The following is a 21,398-nucleotide window of genomic DNA, read 5'->3' as shown; positions in this document are numbered from 1 at the left end:
TCCATCTCTATGCTACTCCCACCCCCAATCCCCTGCCACAAGAATCATACTCTTGTGGAACACCCAGATCCAAGACTTACCCTATCCATCCACCGAGCACCTCCTATTGTAGTCCTATCACAGACTTATCCTACCCCATCAGAGGCTGGGCCACTTGTGAAAGCAGCCACATTATGTAAGAGCTCTACTGCAACCAATGCACAGTGTTTTACATTGGTATGACAACCAACCAGCTGTCAACCATAACGAATGGCCACAGTCAAACTGTTGTCAAAAGCAGGGTGCAGCACTCAGTGGCACGACATGCAGTAGAACACAATATGCTAAATTTCAATGGCTGCTTCACAACCCATGCCATCTGAATCCTCCCAACCACCACCACCAGCTTCTCTGAGCTGTGCAGATGGGAGCTATCCTTACGGTAAATCCTTTACTCCTGTAACCTCCCTGGCCTAAGTCTAAGGTAACTCACTATACCTCCACCCAATAATATTATATATATATATATATATATATATATATATATATATATATATATATAGGCAGACAGGCACATGAACAAAACACACAAACACACACACAGAATTACGAGCTTTCGCAACTGGCAGTTGCTTCGTCAGGAAAGAGTGAAGGAGAGGGAAAAATGAAAGGATGTGGGTTTTAAGGGAGAGGGTAAGGAGTCATCCCAATCCCGGGAGCGGAAAGACTTCCCTTAGGGGAAAAAAAGGACAGGTGTACACTCGCACACACACACATATCCATCCGCATGTGTGTGTGTGCGAGTGTACACCTGTCCTTTTTTTCCCCTAAGGGAAGTCTTTCCGCTCCCGGGATTGGGATGACTCCTTACCCTCTCCCTTAAAACCCACATCCTTTCATTTTTCCCTCTCCTTCACTCTTTCCTGACGAAGCAACTGCCAGTTGCGAAAGCTCGTAATTCTGTGTGTGTGTTTGTGTGTTTTGTTCATGTGCCTGTCTGCTGGCGCTTTCCCGCTTGGTAAGTCTTGGAATCTTTGTTTTTAATATATTTTTCCCATGGGGAAGTTTCTTTCTATTTTATATATATACTCTAAAAAAAATGATGTAACTTACCAACCGAAAGTGTTGGCATGTTGATAGACACACAAACACACACACAAAATTCAAGCTTTCGCAACCAATGGTTGCTTCGTCAGGAAAGAGGGAAGGAGAGGGAAGGACAAAAGGACGTGGGTTTTAACGGAGAGGTTAAGGAGTCATTCCAATCCCGGGAGTGGAAAGACTTACCTTAGGGGGAAAAAGGGACAGGTGCGCGAGCGCGCACACGCACACACACAAGCAGACATATGTAAAGGCAAAGAGTTTGGGCAGAGATGTCAGTCTAGGCGGAAGTACAGAGGCAACTGTTATTAACTACTGCTTGGGGGGAGGGGGATAGTAAAAACAAATTTTAAAAATCCCAGAATGGCTTTTGATCAAAGTATGAGGCTAATGGCAGTAATCTATACACTGACATTTGGATACCAGGATAGTAACTACATAGACATCACATACAAATGGTATGATGAACAAACATTTTTAGCTTTTTTTATTTTATACTCACAGTATAAACAGGTATAACCCAGCCTGCCATCGTTCCAACACTCCCAAAGCAGGCACGCTTGCCACGTAGAGCATTCAGACTGTGCACATCAGACATGTTCCCACGTTTCACCACAGCCACAGCATAGTAGAATAACTGACCATCTGCAGAAGTACACATTTTTAATTGTGTAAAATTGTGTTAATAAATTGCTTCCCTCATTTAAGGATTGTATGAAAAGTGTAATACTGCTTAGAATAGATAAATGACTAAGAAAAACACTTTACTTATATCACTGCTTTAATTGATTTTTAATCAAGATTGTGTGCTTGTTCTGCACTGCTTTTTATTTGTATTCTCAATAGATCTGGGCATGGTAATTTGTTAATACAAAGTTATATGAAAATGTTTACCTCTAAATACCCTCAACACCCCAAACACACTAAACACGAGATACCAAGAGTGCTACTTTACAACTGGGCTATATACACAGGCAGTTTTCTGGAGAAAGGAGAAATGAAGGGAGTGGGAGTGGGAAAGAGGGAGATCATTATGAATTGCATCCAATTCAACTTAGTACACATCACCAACTCTAGCTTTTACAGGGAAATTTGTATTCTAATTACGAATGCAGCACAAAGAAATTCTTACACAAAAGGTAACAGTATTTGCCTTCCATGAAGCAAGAATTAAAATGCAAGCCATGACAAGTTCCAACATATTATCACAACTGGAACAAAATGCTAAACAATGATTAACACATACAACAAGTGAGGGAGTAATAATCTTTTATTTAATAGCTGATAAGGCATAACTTTAGTCTTTAACATTATAAATGACAAAGAAACGGCATTTTCTGCTGCACAGTCACTACATATGCTGAATCGCCAGTCAAAGTTCATCCGATAAAAGGATGAGAATTATTACATACACAGACTACCATTGAAATGTAAATCAGAACATGTAACAAAGATTAAGAAGACGAATGCAAACAAACTACAGAAAAAATCAGAAACTAGTATCTATGCCTTCAAAATATGTCACTAAACTGTGCTCACCTTCACTGGGTTACATTTTTCAGCTTCCCAAATAGAGTCAGCTTCTAATACGTCCAAATCCACGTCATTCGCAAGTCAAAAATAAAGGAATAAAGAAAAGGAGAAAAGGAATGAATTTCTTTGAATAATTCTGATAACTCAGAGTATTGGAACAAAATTTAACAATTCTGATTTTAGAAATAAGCAACAGCAACACTATTTGGCCTCTACAAAAACTTGCAATAAGAGCACAGAATGACCACTACAGGTTTTATCCTTTACAGTCACATAATTTTTCATCCATATACTCCCGACATTTTCTTTCACAGATCTTCACAATAAGATTAGTGCCAGCTGATACAGCTATTGCACCGTATTGGCTTATGGATAAATCATCTTCACATTGGCAAGTAGTGATCATTGCACCTTCTAATGTAAACAACCACACAAAGTTGGTGAAAATGGTCAGACATATGGTTCAGGAGAATAGTTTAAATATAAAGTAACCTCAGTCAAAACTGGACTGCCTTTATGAATCTACAGGCTCATAAATCAGAAAAATAAATAAAATGATAGGCAGGTGACATGCCTCAAAGGGCCATTCGAAGCTTAGACTATGCATGCACTGCCACTTTATGGTTGAAAATATTGTCAACACAGGAAGTTTCCCACCAAATTGATTTATGCCATAGTCACACTGTCTGAACATTTGACTACTATCATTAGGCAAGAAATATTAATGATCAATCTTGTAGGGTCACCATAGTCAACAACACTGGCTGTTCATCACTGTACAAATTATGGCTTGTTTGTATTATGCAGACACTTTATGAGGAGTGTGAGAAAGGTATCTACAAAAGCTTTGATTTTTTTTTCTTCCCTCCAAACAATAATATTGCCCCCTACAAAGTAGTTCCCTTCAGCAGCTATACATCGGTGGCATACTCATTGTTCCCAGTCTTAGCAGCAGTGTTAAAAGGCTTCAATTGGTAGGACCTTGAAAGTGTTAGTCAAATTCCTTTGAATGTTCTCCTTTTGAATGTTGTTTTATGACATTTTTCAATTTTAGGAAAGGAAGTAAGTCACAGGGATCCTATCAAGTGAATGTGTGTGTGTGTGTGTGTGTGTGGTGTGTGTGTGTGTGTGTTTGTAGTGGTGGTGGTGGTGGGGGGGGGGGGGGGGGCTGTTGAACAACAGGAATGCATTTTGAGGTAAAAAATTCTGTGATGAAAGTGGTAGTGTGACATGGGGCATTGTAATGATGCAGCATCAACTTGTCTGCAATGTCTAGTCACCCTTTTCTGGGGCTTTCAAGGACATTGTTGTGACTCGTCGATCTTTCAAAGTGCCGCCGCACAGTTACGTGTCCTTTGCATGCAGCGCTGTCTGCCAGCCATGCAGCAGTAGCGCCACTTAAGCGGCGGGCCAGCCAGCCAGTGGCCGCTAGACTCAGACTCGGTTATGATTTGACTGTTAAAGTGTACACACATCTTACTCTGCTTACTTGATCTGTGACTTTCATGTATTGCGTCTTCCTTGAAATATATTTGTTCAACTTGAAGTTACAACAGACATCTTTGTAAAACACTTGGTTGACAGTTTTCTTTATGTACATCGCCCTACTATACTGTCAAAAAAGCAAATCCGAATTGTTTTGACCTATGGTTCGCTCGTTTGTGCTGTTTTTTGGTGGAGGAAATGTCTCAGTGTGCCCCTCCTCACTTTGTCTCTCTGTCTCAGAACAGCACTCAAAAATAAAGGATCCACAGCTGTGATCACATGAATGAACCATTTGGGGTCACTGGCAATCCTCTCATGAAGATTAACATACGCATTTCTTCAACTGCCCTTCTACTCAGTTGTGAAGGTTTTTGGCACCATTTTGGCACAAACCTTTTGCGTGTTCAAAACTATGGGCGTGAAAGTGTTTTAAGTTTAATGGACCACCCATCATCCTTATTGTTAAATGTCGGTCTGATTTCACAAGAGCTCACACATGTTCAACATTTTCTGAAGTTGAAGGCCCCCCTGACTGAGGTTCATCTTCAACGTGCTCTCAGCCTTCCAAAAATGATTTGTACCAGCAAAAAACTTGTGCTCTTGATAATGAATCTTCCCCATAAGCTGTTTCAACATTTCAAAGGTCACACTCGCAGATTCCCCTAGTTTAACAGAAAACCTGATGGCATAAGATTGCTCTAAATTCCACAGCTCCATTTTCATAACACACAACATAAACATGACTTCACTGATGTCACTCAAAAATCACATTCTGGCTGTATGGAGCTGAAACTCAGACTAAGCATCTGGAAGGCATGGACACACTGATCTACACAAGTAAAAGAACACAGCATTGTCAGCTCGCTCACAGTTTTATTACTGTCATTACTTTTTTCAGACACTTCGTACAGTGGCACTTTTAAGTGCGGGGGATGGGTGGGGGGTGCGGGGGAGGGGGGGGGGGGATGAGTGGAAGGAGAGAGGTGTTCTGAACAATATTTGCATGAGACACCAATAGAGTCTGAACTACCACATTTATAATGCTACCAACCTCAGCAAACAATTGTACTGTAGCTGTTACTGAATCCTGTGTGTTGTGGGTTCCTGGTTGTTTCCTTTCCTTATTTTGAAGTGGGTGAAGAGACTAATCCTAGTCCATAACAGGGCTCGACTGCAACCCTGACAACACTAGGTGGGATTGGCGATCACTGTGAGTGTTATGTTAGTCCTCCTTTCGCAGGAGTACAGAACACAGATATAAGCTTCTAGCCATTCACAGGAGCACAAAACACACATATAAGTTTCTAGCCATGCAAGAGGGAGGTGGGTTGTTTCTCCACTCTGCTCTCACCCCTCAGGCTCTTTTGTCTATACTTGTGGCCGATTTCCACATTATAACATCTGTACTCATCCTGAGGAGAATTTAACAGAATTGCTTGCTGCCTTTCCAGAGGCAATTGGGAGTGATATTTCATCCAGAAATTATATAATGGTCTCCGCACAAACAATTCGGTCTTCCGGTACCCAGGCACTCATTATGAACAACAATTCAAATCCCCCCCCCTCCCTCGGCAACATAGTGTACAAAGAACTGCGCTACAGAACATTTGAAATGGAACGTTAATGAATAGCATTGGGTTCCTTCACCAACAAGTTCAGGATTTGTCAGACTCTTATGATCATCATAGCACAGCGTTGAGAGAGTCAGGTACCAAAGCACATCTCAGGCAGGCAGTCCCACAGGTTCAGAGGGGGATGAGCCAGTCGTGTTTTAGTCAGGTGTCAAGTACAGATGAGGGCAGTGCAGTATCAGAGCAGGATTCTCCAATCTATTGTCCAGACCTACAGTCAACATCGCAGTGTATCTAAGGCCACACACATTCACAACAGATATGCAAGTGGTGCACAACTTTTTCAAACTATTTATCAAAGCATTCACTAAATCCACATAAAGAACAAAATTTTAGTTTATGATTCACATTCAATAGTTAACACAAGATTATAACAATCAAAATAATTCTTGGAGTAAATCATTAACATGTCTGTTATATTCGTAGTGTGAATATACCACGTGGAGACCTAATAAGTCAATAGTAAAATTGTGATTCTATTACTTGTCTGTGATATTATATGACACTTTCCTTCCTTCATAAGATAAACAACACACTTTGCAGAGAAATGATGGGCCCAGTATGAAGTTTTTTTTATCGGACAGGTACAAGTATCATGAACAACAGATTGAAAAAAAGCTCGGCCCATGTTTTGCAGATTGTGTAAATGGCTTTGACACCAACATGTGCTGTCTGTGAAAGCGAACCGAAGACCTGGCCAGGGTGACATCAGCATCAGTTTATGCCCAAGAAACAGAAAGAGGAAGTAGAAACAAGCATACAAGCGAGTTTCCTTAGAAGTGCTGCACTGTCACATGCTCTCTTGCCTAAAACGCCCAGTTACAACAGGAACAGGGTGTACAGTATATTCACTTCATCTGAGCTGCACACACACAAACACACACACACACACACACACACACACACACACACACACACACACACACATACACATACACACATGGGAAAAATGGACAGGTATACACTCGCGCACGCATGCCACTATGTCACGACTTTTCCCCAAACTGTGGAGCTCAGTTTCTGTTGATGTCCCTGTATAAACAATGAAATCTAAGACATAGCCAATCTTACAATCACAAAACATAAATGTTTTTATTCTGAATCTACTCCGTTTTGATGGAATAAACTGTCTGAAAGATAAAGAGTCCTTTCATCAATGCTGATATGGATTAAATACACAACAAAAAGCTGTACAAACTTTATCGAAAATATTCCTAATTTTGAATAATCTGACTCTGCTAGTATTAGCAGAGTTGTCACTGAAATGAGACAATATCACAGGTAAAAAAAAGCAGTTTCTTCACTTACATTAATTAAAAATTGGAATATTTAGAAGAACACCTCAGGTCCAATATTCACTAACTTTCGTTTTTTTTCATATGATGCATCAATAGACAAAAAACAATAAATTTCTTCATGTCCAGTATCTTTCCACTTTGGTACTCGAGAATGCACTGATTCTGGAGTATTCTCCTTGGTGAACAAATAAAACTGATTCGTTTCGTCAGCTATACAGGGTGGTCCATTGATCGTGACTGTGGCCAAATATCTCACGAAATAAGAGTCAAACAAAAAAACTACAAAGAACAAAACTTGTCTAGCTTAAAGGGGGAAACCAGATGGCGCTATGGTTGGCCTGCTAGATGGCGCTACCACAGGGAAAATGGATATCAGCTGCATTTTTTAAAACAGGAACCCCCATTTTTTTAATACATATTCGTTTAGTACATAAAGAAATATGAATGTTTTAATTGGACCACTTTTATCGCTTTGTGATAGATGGTGCTGTAACAGTCACAAACATGTGGCTCACTATTTTAGATGAACAGTTGGTAACAGGTAGGTTTTTTAAATTGCAATAGAGAATGTAGGTACATTTGAACATTTTATTTCAGTTGTTCCAATGTGATACATGTAACTTTGTGAACTTTTCATTACTGAGAACGAATGCTGTTACACTGTGATTACCTGTAAATACCACATTAACGCAATAAATGCTCAAAATGATGTCCGTCAATCTCAACGCATTTGGCAATACGTGTAACGACATTCCTCTCAACACCAAGCAGTTCACCTTCCGTAATGTTTGCACATGCATTGACAATGCACTGACGCATGTTGTCTGGCGTTGTCGGTGGATCACAATAGCAAATATCCTTCAACTTTCCCCACAGAAAGAAATCCGGGGATGTCGGATCCGGTGAATGTGCAGGCCATGGTACGGTGCTTCGACAACCAATCCACGTGTCATGAAATATGCTATTCAATACAGCTTCAACCACACGCAAGCTATGTGCCGGACATTCATCATGTTGGAAGAACATCGCCATTCTGTCATGCAGTGAAACATCTAGTAGTAATATTGGTAGAACATTATCTAGAAAATCAGCATACATGGTACCGTTTAGATTGCCATTGATAAAATGGGGGCCAATTATCCTTCCTCCCATAATCCCGCACCATACATTAACCCGCTGAGGTCACTGATGTTCGACTTGTCACAGCCATCATGGATGTTCCATTGTCCAATAGTGCATATTGAGCCGGTTTACGTTACCGCTGTTGGTGAATGATGCTTCGTCACTAAATAGAACGCATGCAAAAAATCTGTCATCATCCCATAATTTCTCTTGTGCCCAGTGTCAGAACTGTACATGACATTCAAAGTTGTTGCTATGCAATTCCTGGTGCATAGGGTAGGGGTGCAACCGAAGTTGGTGTAACATTCTCAACACCGACATTTTTGAGATTCCCAATGCGCAATTTGTCTGCTACTGATGTGCAGATTAGCCACGACAGCAGCTGAAACACCTACTTGGGCATCATCATTTGTTGCAGGTCATGGTTGACGTTTCACGTGGCTGAACATTTCCTGTTTCCTTAAATAACATAACTATCCGGCGAATGGTCCGGACACTTGGATGATGCCGTTCAGGATACCGAGCAGCAGACATAGCACACGCCCGTTGGGCATTTTGATCACAATAGCCATACATCAACATGATATCAACCTTTTCCGCAGTTGGTAAACGGTCCATTTTAAAAACAGGTAATGTATCACGAAGCAAATACCGTCCACACTGGTGGAATGTTATGTGATACCACATACTTATACGTTTGTGGCTATTACGGCGCCATCTATCACAAAGCGAAAAAAGTGGTTCTTTACGTACTACACGAATATGTAATAAAATAATGAGGGTTCCTGTTTTAAAAAACCCAGTTGATATCCATTTAACCTATGGCAGTGCCGTCTAGCGGGCCAACCATAGTGCCATCTGGTTTCCCCCTTCAAGCTAGATGAGTTTCGTTCTTTGTAGTTTTTTTTTCGTGAGATATTTGGCCCGGTCAATATCAATGGACCACCCTGTATATTTCATGAGTTCTTCTGTAAAATGAAAACTGACAGAATACTTGGCTCATTTCCTATTTGAAACACTTGTCCCTGGCTCATTTCCTATTTGAAACACTTGTCCCAGTAGTGTATCATCAAATGCATGATTAACTGGCCAAAAATCATCTTCTTTCCAGTCAAATTTATCATTAAGACGTAATTTCTTCATAGGCGTTTCACTATAACTTTCTGATTCTTCAGATTCAGAACAACTAACATGAGACTGCACTGACAACTCTGCTGACGTGGACGGTTTATGACCACAGCTTTCCGATTCTATGGAAGAGCTATCACTTCCGTCAAAAATCAAGCAGTTCATCCTTACTGTCTCCCCTTGTAGAATCTCCGTAATTTCTTTCTCAGTGGACACATGACGTCTTGCCATTTTCTTTGTAAAATACAGGACATGAAGAACACCTATGTAAATTAAGATGAACAGTGAACTATAGTGAGAAGCCTAAGCTCACAACAGACAAAGAATCAAATGCCTAGCTAGCGGCAAGAACTGCGAAAGGCCAGTGAGACATGGGGCAGAAAGTCTGCTGTGCGACTTATCTCGTCATCATCACCTAGATGTGGTGCATCTACACTCATCATCAGCACTCAGGGACAGGCAAACGGGTGCGACTTAGCTCGTCAACACCACTCATAGAACCAGTGGCCACGACTAAACTCAGCATCAGCGCCCACACAGCGGCAGACAGCACAATGAGTAAACTCATCAACAGCAGTCAAAGGATTAAAAGACGACTGTCCTTTCTTAGAGACTGCTCAGGCCTTATGGCCACCAGTGGGAAATAACTTCATCCACTTCACCTGTGGCTCATCTGCCATGGTGCCACATATTCTGAATGGGGCTATTCCCATTCTGAACGGGGCTATCCCCACAGGTGCCAGCAGCTCTAAGCAACAGCTGCCTGGCTAGTAATCTGTTGCTCAGAGTTCTCATACCACAGTCAGGATGAGCACATACTCCTTGGCAGACATGGGAAGTTTTCAGCTCAGGCACCAACAGTGCGATCCCTGCTTGTTGAGGGGGGCTACTATCATGCAGGTACATGATGGCCTCTCCACAATGCGATGGCTACCGTGCTAAATTTTGTGTATATTACATTATTGAAGGGAAAGGTACAAAGATGAACAGGCACAAAGGTAGAGCATACACTGCATTGGGCTACATTCCCTGCATGATCCCCACTTCTGGAGAATTCTGAAAATTGTTTGCAGGACAAACTCAACAAAGTGGTAGAAAATGCGGTAAATGGAAACTTTAGTCCCAATCACAAATCAGGTCTAAGTAGGGTCTGCAACAAGAAAATCACCTGATGGAGATGCAAAGGGGGCAAGGATAGTGGAAGTATAAGCTTACGGCACAGAAAGCCAGTAATGCTGCAAAGGGTGGGGCCCTGAAATGGCTGAGCACGTACTCACAAAAAAGTTATGAGCCTCTGGGAGGGGCGGAGGGAGGGGGGGGGGGGGGGGAGGTTTCATGTACTTTTCCCAGTTAATTCTATTACCATATTTCTTTCTTAGTTGTGTTATGCTCTCTTTGTGTGTCCCGTCTGTGTTTGCATCCCTGGCAGTGTCCTATCTCACCATCCTGTCAGTACAGTCTTGCTGATTAGGGCTATTGTAAAAATAATATTAAGAAGAAGAAGAAGAAGAAGAAGAAGAAGAAGAAGAAGAGAGAATAATTAGTTTTCATTCAAGACATGTAGCAGATGATTTCTCCATTCCTTCTAGCACTATGGAAGCAACCAAAAAAGTGATGTGTGTCTAAAAAGTGAGTGCCAGATGGATAGGAAATATAACAGCCTGAAGTGATAAACTTTTGCCTATAAAACACTACACACAGATATATTTACACAGGGGCCAAAGTTGCTTCCTCTTTGTATGATAGCAAATTTATACAGCAATTAAAACATTTCAAGCTGTTACATGTAAATTGCAACCAGTGTTTCAGTGTTTCAATTTCGGAATACAGAATGGCAAAATACAAACTCTGATGAAACACGCTTAAATCAATGTGAAGCCCACACAGCAATATAGACAGTACTGTCACTCAAATTAATCGAATTAAAAAAATTTCAAACAAACCCAATCTGCACATCAGGTCATGAAAAGTGTGTGTTTGAGCAACATGTGTGTGCCTTCAGTTAGTTTCAAGAAGCCATAATGTCAATAACATCTGGAAGTGCAGTCAATCACTTTCAAAGCTGAGACACAAAATTCAGAATCAAGGACATGAAAATCAGAGATCAGCATCTGTCCAGATTATTAGGAACTTTAAGTGAGAAGTTTTTTGTGCTGCACCCTTGCCATACTGTGCTACACTCAGTGTCTACTGCCTATCACCATGTCTAAAGAAAGGCTTGCACCTCAATATTCTGAAGTTAGTGAAATGTTGAAAAAATATCAGTGTCTTTTTTGATCATCTTTTTCCAACTATTCCTTTCTTTTGAGATATGATACACGGTTGTTTCTATAAATGCACTTAGGCACACAAAACAACAAATTCTGCTGCATAGAGGGAGAAAATAGGTGTCAATTTACCAATCAAGTATTATTTGCTGAAAAGTTTGATTAAAGTGCATGTGCTAATTCTACACATTGTATGTAGTTTCTCTAATTAAATTAATCTGTCATATGAAAATATTATAAGAGGTGTTCGAAAAGAAATGAGCCGGATTCTGGAACGCACAAACTGGTGACAGGAGGGTAATATTGTGGCGTGTGTAACGAGGTGTGGTTCCACCCAGAGCGTGGAAGTTCACAGCCCATCACTAGAGGGCACGTATGCACGTCACATTAGTATACAGAGCTAGCAGCAGCATTTATCAAGTGTCCAACGCTGCCAGTCACATTGCAAACAGTGACACGGAGGTGGCAACAGAAGAGCAAAGGTGGCATTCATTTCCTGACAGCGGATGGAGTAGGAGGAATGGACATTCATCGACAAATGAAACATGTGTACGGTGAACACTGCATGACCCTTGCAAGAGTCAAGGTGTGGCATAAGCACTTACGGGTGTCGTTAGCTAATGATGCACGGTCTGGAGCACCACACTGCATTACCCATGACATCGTCCAACTGGTGGATGCACTCATTACCCAGGACCGTCGAGTAATGGTGAAAGCCGTGGCGGCCGTGGTCAGGTTGAGTGTTGGAAGTGTTCACACCATCAAGCAGGAATGACTGCACATGTGCAAAGTGTGTGCCCAATGGGTGCCCCATAGTCTTTAACCAAACCAAGAAGCAAGTCAAATGGCCAACTGTCCTGCTCATCTGCATCGCTATGCTCGGGAAGGGAATGCGTTCCTGGCACGAGTGGTGGCTGGAGATGAGTCATGGTGTCATCACTTTGAACCACAATCAAAATGACAAAGTCTCCAGTGGAAGCATCCAGGGTCACCATTACCACAAAAGACCAAGGCCATTCACATAAGTTCAGGAAAGGTTATGCTGACATTCTTCTTTGACCTAGATGGACCCCTTCTCATCCACCTCCTGCAGCACGGGACAACAGTGAATGCCCAGCATTACTTACAAACCTTGACCACCCTTCACCAAGCGATCAAATCAAAACGACCAGGCAATCTCACCTGTGGTGTCATTCTGCTCCACAACAACGCAAAGCCTCAAATGACCAACAAAGTCACAGCACTCCTGCAGAAATTCAAATGGGAGGTTCTCAGCTACACTCCATACAGCCAGACCTCTCTCCCTGTGATTACACCATTTCCGTTCCCCTTAAAGAAGGCTCTGGGGGGGCAAACAATATCACCTCAGACGATGACGTCCAGGTGTATGTGCACAACTGGTCAACATGGCAGTCCCGGGAATTTTATGAGACAGCCATTCACCACCTCGTGTCACAGTGGGACAAGTGTCTCAACAGCCAAGGTCAATACGTCTAACATACAAGTACTAGTTGCTGTAATTATGCCTCCAGCTCATTTCTTTTTGAACGCCCCTTATATTTTATTTACACAATTAGCAGAAATCAGAGCAGAACTTTTATACTAGGCAACTCAATCAATACGTAGCAACACCTCACTTAAACAAGTTTGTTTCTCGATACAATACTGCAACATATTACAAAAATTCAAGAAAAGCTTACAAGAGTCTTCACACAGTAACATCATGTTTTAAAAGTAATATGTTCAATATCACAAACCTTTATGAACTTCTTGCATTATAGGAACAAGACTGTGATACCGGCCACCAATGAAGACTTCACCTGCATCAAGACTAATAATATCTGCCTTTTCTTCATCCAACAGTGTCATACACTCCTCTCTGCTAAAAGCCTGGAAGAAATGTTCAGACATAGACAAGGTTTAAGACAAATGAAATGATGCACTATCTATTAAATATATGTTGCCTCTAGTGGTAGAATGGGGGACATATTTGTGGGAGAGGAAGTGTTACCAAGATTCTGAAAACTTAATGGTGTACTTGGTATTTAGGGAAGTGCAATATAAATGATTACTGTAGTGATCAATATTAAATTTGGTGGATTTTTTACAAAGGGGAAAAAAGAGAGCTCAAACCATGACTGACAGTCACTATTCCTTTTACTCTGTGATCACAACTTCTGGAATACCATCATTGCAACAGAAACTCTTGTCCTCAAAAGCCAGAACAGCATTTCCAACACTATCTGAGAAACCTGTCGCAGCTACCCCTGTCTTATGCCCATGTGGGATTACCTATAGGCAAGAACTAGCCTACTACCCTGATCCAACAGCCCTCCATCCCTGCCCCCAATAAACTCCTCATAGTTCCCTAGCCTGTCTTGCTGACTTAATTCACCTTCTACATCCCCATAACTTCCTCCACTGTCTATGAAGCACACTGTTCTTGAACACCCATCCCATAACACTATTGTTTACCTTACTGTCAGACATTTACAGAACCCCTGCAGACATCACAGTACTATCTAAAGTCCTCACCATTTTCCCAAACCTAAGTTCAACCATGCTTTACTTGTTAAGGACCTTATTCCCTCCCACTGGCAACACTCAACCAAAACCCACATAAAATCTTGTTTTAAAACAGTTCCAACCTACTTCTAACTGCGATCCTCCTTTCCTTCAATCCATTCATTCCCTGGTAATCTTTAAGGACTTCCTTAATTCTAACTTAACCTTACCTTTCTTTCCTAAATCCCTTCCCAATGAGTGTAAATCATTCCTCAACCAAAGACCAATCCAGATCTCATCATCCTTCCTGCAAACAACGCCTCCACCTTAATGTTCATGAATCGCAGTGGCTGTGCGGCTGTGGGTCTCTGCCAACTTTCTGATATCTCTGCACACAAACTTATGGCAATGATCCTATCCCAGAAGTCAAATAAGAGCTTCAAGCAGCTCTTTAACATGAGCCCAAGCAGCTCCTTCCCAAAATCTGACACCTGAAACTATCTCCCTCCTCACACCAACACCTCCATCCCCCCTCACTCTTATATTTTACCCACTCCACAAACCCAACCCCACAGGTCTCCTATTGGTCGTCCCATTGTGGCAGGGTGCTATGCTCCCACAGATCAAATCTCTGCCTTTGTTGACAAACATCTCCAAACTTAAGTCCGTAATCTCCCATCTCAAATTCAAGACACTGCTCACTTCCTTCAACACCTTTTCAAAGTTCCTTTCCATTACCACCAGACTCACTGTTGGTCATTGTGGATGTGACATGCTTATACAACAACAACCACCTCCATACCCACAGCCTTTCCCAACATCATCCTAATACCAAACTCACCACCTCTTTCTAATCTTCCTAGCCAACTACATTCAACACACAATTGACTCACATTCGAAAGCCAAATTTGTGGTACTGCCATGGGTACTTGCAGAGCACCATTCTATACCAACTTATTGATGGGCCATCTACAGAACTCCTTCCTATCCAGTCAACCAGATAAGAGGTTGAAACCTGATAGCATTTTAATGATCTACACTTGCGGCAAGGTCAACTTTTGCTCTAACATCAACACCTACTCCCAAATGAGACTCACCCTGACCTTCCCAACACAAGCCACCTTCCTAGATGTTGATGTGCACCTCTCAGATGACTCCAAGAATACATCTGTTCATATCAAGTGGAGCAGCCACTGACAGTACCTCCACTTTGTCAGCTATCACCCGCTACACCTCAAAAAGTCTCTTTCACACAGCCTTGCCACATATGGAAACTACACCTGCTGTGGAAAGCAGGAGTTGTCAAAATATATCAATAACCTTACCTCAGCCTTTACTGACAATGTATTATCCAGCACATCCAGAAGCAATTCTTCTGGGAAAGCTCCTCCTTTAACACCTGTAAACCAGTTAATCAGCCACTGACCAGCACATCTCTGATCATCCAGTATCACTCTGCACTTAAAGTGCTCAGTAACATCCTTCACCACAGCTTCGAGTACCTATCATCCCGCACCCTGAGATGTGAGATATCCTACCCAAAATCCTGTCTATATCACCCAAAGCAGTGTTCTAACACCCACCCAACCTAAAGAATATCTTTATCCATCCTTATTCCAGTACTGCCCACGATCCTGCATCATATGTGTCATTCCCTGGTGCAAGACCTGTCCCATGCCCCATCCCACCATCTCCCACTGCAGTCAACAGGTATTTCCTAAGGCAGCCATGTTGTATACCAGCTATGCTGCAATTACTGTATAGTATTCGATTGGCATGACAAGAAACCAATCGTCTATTCGCATAACTGGCCACCACCAAACTGTGGCTAACTGCTGACTTGACCATCAACTGCTGAACATGCTGCACACCAGAATACACATGACTTCAGCAGCTGATTCACTGTGTGGGCCACAGGGATATTTCCGATCAGCAAAAGTTTCTCAGAACTACGCAGTTGGGAAATGTCTTTCCAAAATATCCTGTGCTCTCACAATCCACTTGGCCTTAATCTGCACTAACCTCTTTCCCTCTTTCCCACTGCCTATCCTTATCTACTTCCTTTTCTCTTCTGTCCACACCACTCCTTCCCTATGCAGATCATGTACTTCCTTCTTCCACCACCATTACTACTACTACTACTACTACTACTACTACTCCACCCACACCCATGCAGGTATCCTCCCTCTCTCTCTATCTCTCTCAACCCCCCTCCCCACCCCCTTTTCCACCCCTCTGCCTTTCTCTCTCCCCTAGTTGTCCCTCTCTTCATCACCACCTTCTTCTCCTTTACATCCTTCCTTCCTCTCCTCCCTTGTTATACATCTTTTATATGCTCTACCATCTGACCTCCTTTAATGTTGATGAGCAGTCACTGAGTCGCTTGTCCAGAAACATGCCTCGCACTATCCCACTACCTACTCCTTCCATCGTGCATCCTTTCCTACCTATTCCCACCTCCATTAGACCACGCCATTGCTCCTAATAACTAATAATCGATAATAAGTCTCTCCACTGCAGGATTGTTCATGTGTGTGAATGTGTGTACTTCTGGTAGAAAAAGGAGCAAGAGCTCAATAGCAAGTGTGACTACCATTTTATTTTACATGTATCTATGTGCCACACATCAGTCTGCTATAGGTGTGTATTTGCCTTTGCCTTGTTTTACATACGATTCCACTCAAGAATTTCTCTTATTGTTATAAAAAGAGAGAGAGAGAGAGAGAGAGAGAGAGAGAGAGAGAGAGACAGAAGTAGTGTATATTAATAGGATATTACATAGACAGCATACAGTGTTGAAAAAAAAAGAAACAAACAAGAAAAAGTAAGTGTCTCCAACAAAAGTGACCTAGACACCTGTTGCAACTGACGCAACAATCTCTTATACACATATTTGGAAAGATAAAATATTAATGCTAATATTAATCAACATGCTGTAGCATTCATGTAGAAATATAGTGTTGAATTACACATAAATAATGTAACTGTAATTGATCTGATTGATGTGGAGTGCATAGCTAACAAGATAATGCGGCGGCAGTATCTTCACATTTGTGAGAAGCAAAGACGAGCTAGCCAACATAGAGATGATGTAGAATAACCAGTAACCACACAACAGGAAGCCCCTTTGTCACAATGATCTATGTAAATTATTAACCATAATAAAAAATCTTCTTTGTAAGAACGCTCAGTGGAAAAATAAATTGAAGACTTACTACTCATCTACAGTGATGTCATGTTGCATTCATCAATGACAATAACATAAAGACCCAGTTAGCTATAGGGCGACCTACAGTCTGTGGACTCCAAACCATGCTGACAACACCACATTTGCTTCACATAGGACCCATCACTACTCAACGTAAATCATGAATTTTTTAAATGGAAGTACACTGTGACTTATTTTTGTACAAAGTTAATAATAATTTTGAGATGCCTCTGGTTAAAAGTTTGTGAAACTGGAACAAACAACTTTACTATGCAGAATTACAGCAAGTACTACAAATAATAATACTACAGGTGTAATTAGAACTTTGTCAATTAATTTACAGATTCCAATTCATCAAAAAGTGATGAATCTATTTACATGATTCTAAGCAAAAGAACTTAAAGATAACATTATTTTAAGTTTTATTAAAACTTTCCTGCCTGTCTGAACATAATAATATACAAAATTACTACACAGATTTTTAGAGGTTTCACTGGCAACTTTAGTTAAGCTAGGGACACCGTATAGGTTATATTTGGTCAAAATTTGATTATAGAAAAAAGCAATTATACATCGTCTTACACACACACACACACACACACACACACACACACACAAAACTCCTCCTCCAAAACCAATGGACCAATTTCAACCAAACTTGGTCTTACTGTCAGGAGAGAACCGCTGCAAGTATAAGAACCACCTATCTATCAAAGAGTTCAGAGTGGGGTTGAATAAGAAGTGGATGCCATGAATAACGAATACTCAGATTTTATTCATCCAGTATTTGAGAACGAGATCACTTAGTGACATGCAATAAACTTTACATCTAAACATGTAACTTCCAATTCTTACATAACATTTTCTCACTGACAACCCCCCCCTCCCCCCCTCTGTGTAATGATGAAAGGAAAAGTTAACTACATTTTTGTTGTTCATTTTTGATCAGCCACGATGTTTTAATTATTTATTACACTTATTATTATTTACTACTTATTATTATTTACTACTAACTATATTTGGAACACATTTTGCATGCAGTGCTCACATACACCTCTGAATTTACCTACAAAATTATATCATTGTACAACAGATCATGCAGGATATATAATGTGAAAAACAGTGAGATGCATGAAGAACTGTTGTATCATGCATGACATTTGAATTTATTATTGTGAACCTGCTGAGCCAATGTTGATAAAATTAGGTGAGGAGATAGCTTGAACCCTGAGGCAGAACATAGGGTACTTTAGGAAGTGTATAATACAACACACTTATTGATTTGAAGAATATTATGTGAATTACAGAAAAATATTTAGTCTTTGAAAAAGTCTTTTTTATTTTTGAACTTTTATGTTGTGAAGCTGCTTTCCTGGTTGATATGTGCTACTTTATATGATTCAAAGTAATGAGTATACTGCTTACTTGAAAGGCAGCAAGTCCTTTGGGCTCGCCTTTTTTTCCTTTTATTTGTTCATTTCGGGTGGGCACATGCAATTAGAGCACTTGTATCAAGTTAGGATGACACTGTAACAGATATGATGTTTATTAAAGAGGGCTGACAGTCGTTGTGTACTAAGTTCATTGCTAGTTAATTGCACGGAGTGTGTTTGAAGTGGCTGGGCTAAGTTTATATTTTGATGGGCAGTTACATTGGCAGCTGGGCAAAGGCAAGCTTGCTGGGGATTAATGGTGAAAAGGCCACTTTACTGGCAGTGTGGAGAATGATGATGAGACATGACTGCAGGTATAGCGACTGGGCCTGAAAGCCTTGGTCACTGCTTTCACACAGGAGAACATATGCTGGCGAACGTGGCCTGAGCAGCACATGGTCCCCTTGCCATGGGCAAAGAAGAGTTCTCATTCTCAGTAGATCATAGTACATTGTCTCAGAGCCTTGCGACAGTTTTTACAATTTCTTCATCCAAGGCACGACGGACTGAGAACTCGATAACTGTTCTCTGTTGATGAAAGTGCATTCTTCACATTCTGCACGAACAGAACAGAATTTTTTTTACCCCCCCGCCCCCCCCCCCCTGTGGCCTTCCCACGAGATCCATACCTGTTAGGATCATGAAAACATTTCGCTGCGGTAGCTGAAATGAGTTCGCATGGCAGGATGCCTAACACAATGTTGTTGGTATGGCCACTGCATTTTTTAGCGTCACATAGGCAACCATACCAACCTGCTCCCTGCACAGGCATAGAAACAACGTCTTGATTGGGATGCTGATGGTACACCTGTTGTATGTCAAGGAAAGTCATATGACTGTAGGAACAGATGCCAATCTTCTGGAGGGAGGCTGTACTGAGAGTGGGCAATTATGTGATTGGCATTTAGGAGTGCTGGCACTTTGTGATTATTTGTTTAGGCTTTGATCCTGGCAGGGTTGTCAATTTATACATGTCTAGTTTAGTGGGAAGGTATGTGGTGTACCTCAAATGAATTTCTACCCTGGAATATTCTATTGCACAGAACCACTCTTCAGTTAAACCACTGTGAAATTAAACGCAACAGGATATTTAGACATAATTGACATATTTGAGCCCCTAGCAGTGAAACTGAAGTTGACACAATAGATAGTACTTCAAAATAACTCCTACTATATCCCACATAAATCAATCAAATTAATAAGTGACCAAGGAATGGTATATTTCAAAATAACAGATGACATTCAAGATAACAACAGATTTACTAAAACCATGAATGTCATTGGACATGAATATGCATAAACAACCTTGGTTACATACAAGCTCCTATTTAATGAAATTGATTATGTGCACATGTACATTTGATGAAGTTGGGGAACACAGGAAAGTTAACTTCAACTCTGACATAAATTACAGATAGTGTGATCTGACTATTTTGTCTGCAATGATTCTGAATCACAAAAATTGGACAGCAACTGCTGCTCTTCAAAAGAGCGAATCATGGATGGTGAAACTTTACCTTAAAGGTCCCTAATGCACCGGAGCTGCAAAGTCCTCATCACAGCCCGCAGGAGCCCACAATGTGGCAACCAGTGTCTCTCTGTGTCGGCTCTTACTATGAACCCCCATCTCCTCTTCTTGCCCCAGGATCCATGACCAGTCTCCAGATCAAAACCAAATATATGATCAGACTTGCCTCAGGGCCAACAACTGACTGTATCAACACAACATGCCAAATCCTGAATCAATTTACTCGTGGCCATAGCCCAAATATATACACCCAACTTCTCAGTCTTTCGACCACCGTTTCGAAATACATTCCATGTGGAGTACTCTCAAAAAGCAAAAATAACTAATCACAATGCACCAGTGCTTCTATATGCCACCATATAATTCTCACTTCTCAATGCAACATCCCTCCAGAAGATAAGTGCATGCTGTTCCACCAATCCTATTGATTTCTGTAGTATAGAACAGGTGTCCAGTGGTATGTCCTCTGATGTCATCGTCAGCGACCCAATCGAGGTGCAGTTTCTCCAATCATATGGAAAACAGCTTTGTGTGGGTGCCTATGTGACTAAAAGAATGTATCCACTATGCCAACAACATTGTGTTGGGAATCCTGCCATGGTTACCCATTTCAGCCACCATTCTGATTCTGTTTCACAATCTTAACAGATACAGGTCTGGAAAGAAGGTTCACAGGAAAACATAAGGTGGAGGGATACCTGTAGAATCTGAAGAATGCATTCCCTTGATAGAGAAGAATTATCAGGGTGCCAGTGCATCGTGACTCAGATAAAGAAGTTGTAGAAACTCTGCCATAAGCCTCTACAACAATGTACTGTGATCCGCTGAGAGTACTTCTCTGGCCTTGGCTAATGGACACACTGTTGCTCAGACCATGTATTCCAGTGTGCATTATTCTGCATAAAAGCAGTGACTGAGACTCCCAGACCTAGTCGTTACACCAGCATCCACATCCCTTCCTTGTTCTCCATCAAAATGTAAACTCAGTCCTGTAACCTCAAAATTACTCCACTTAATTAGCTATCAATGAACTCAGTACACAACCACTGTCCACCCTCTTTAATAATCACATCTAATCACAACAGCACAGTGTCATCCCAACTTCATAGAAATGCCCTAATTGCATGTGTCCACACGAACTCTATAAATAGAGTGAAAGAAAGGCAAGTGCAACGGACTT

General features: G+C 41.2%; 1 protein-coding gene across 1 annotated transcript in view; it reads right to left on the bottom strand.

Moving 5' to 3' along the window:
- The window catches only part of LOC126356226 (melanotransferrin), a 125,274-nt gene that overhangs the window by 90,166 nt on the left and 13,710 nt on the right, over positions 1–21,398 (bottom strand). The window contains exons 3-4 of the mRNA XM_050007044.1: positions 13,302–13,434; positions 1,583–1,725 (exon numbers count right to left, since the gene is read on the bottom strand). Coding sequence (XP_049863001.1) covers positions 1,583–1,725; positions 13,302–13,434 — 276 coding nt within the window. The remainder of the gene's footprint in view (positions 1–1,582; positions 1,726–13,301; positions 13,435–21,398) is intronic.

The sequence above is a fragment of the Schistocerca gregaria genome, chromosome 3 (assembly GCF_023897955.1).
Source record: "Schistocerca gregaria isolate iqSchGreg1 chromosome 3, iqSchGreg1.2, whole genome shotgun sequence".
NCBI lineage: Eukaryota > Metazoa > Arthropoda > Insecta > Orthoptera > Acrididae > Schistocerca > Schistocerca gregaria.
Note: the sequence above shows the minus strand (reverse complement) of the source record. Positions and strands in the feature narration are given on the sequence as shown.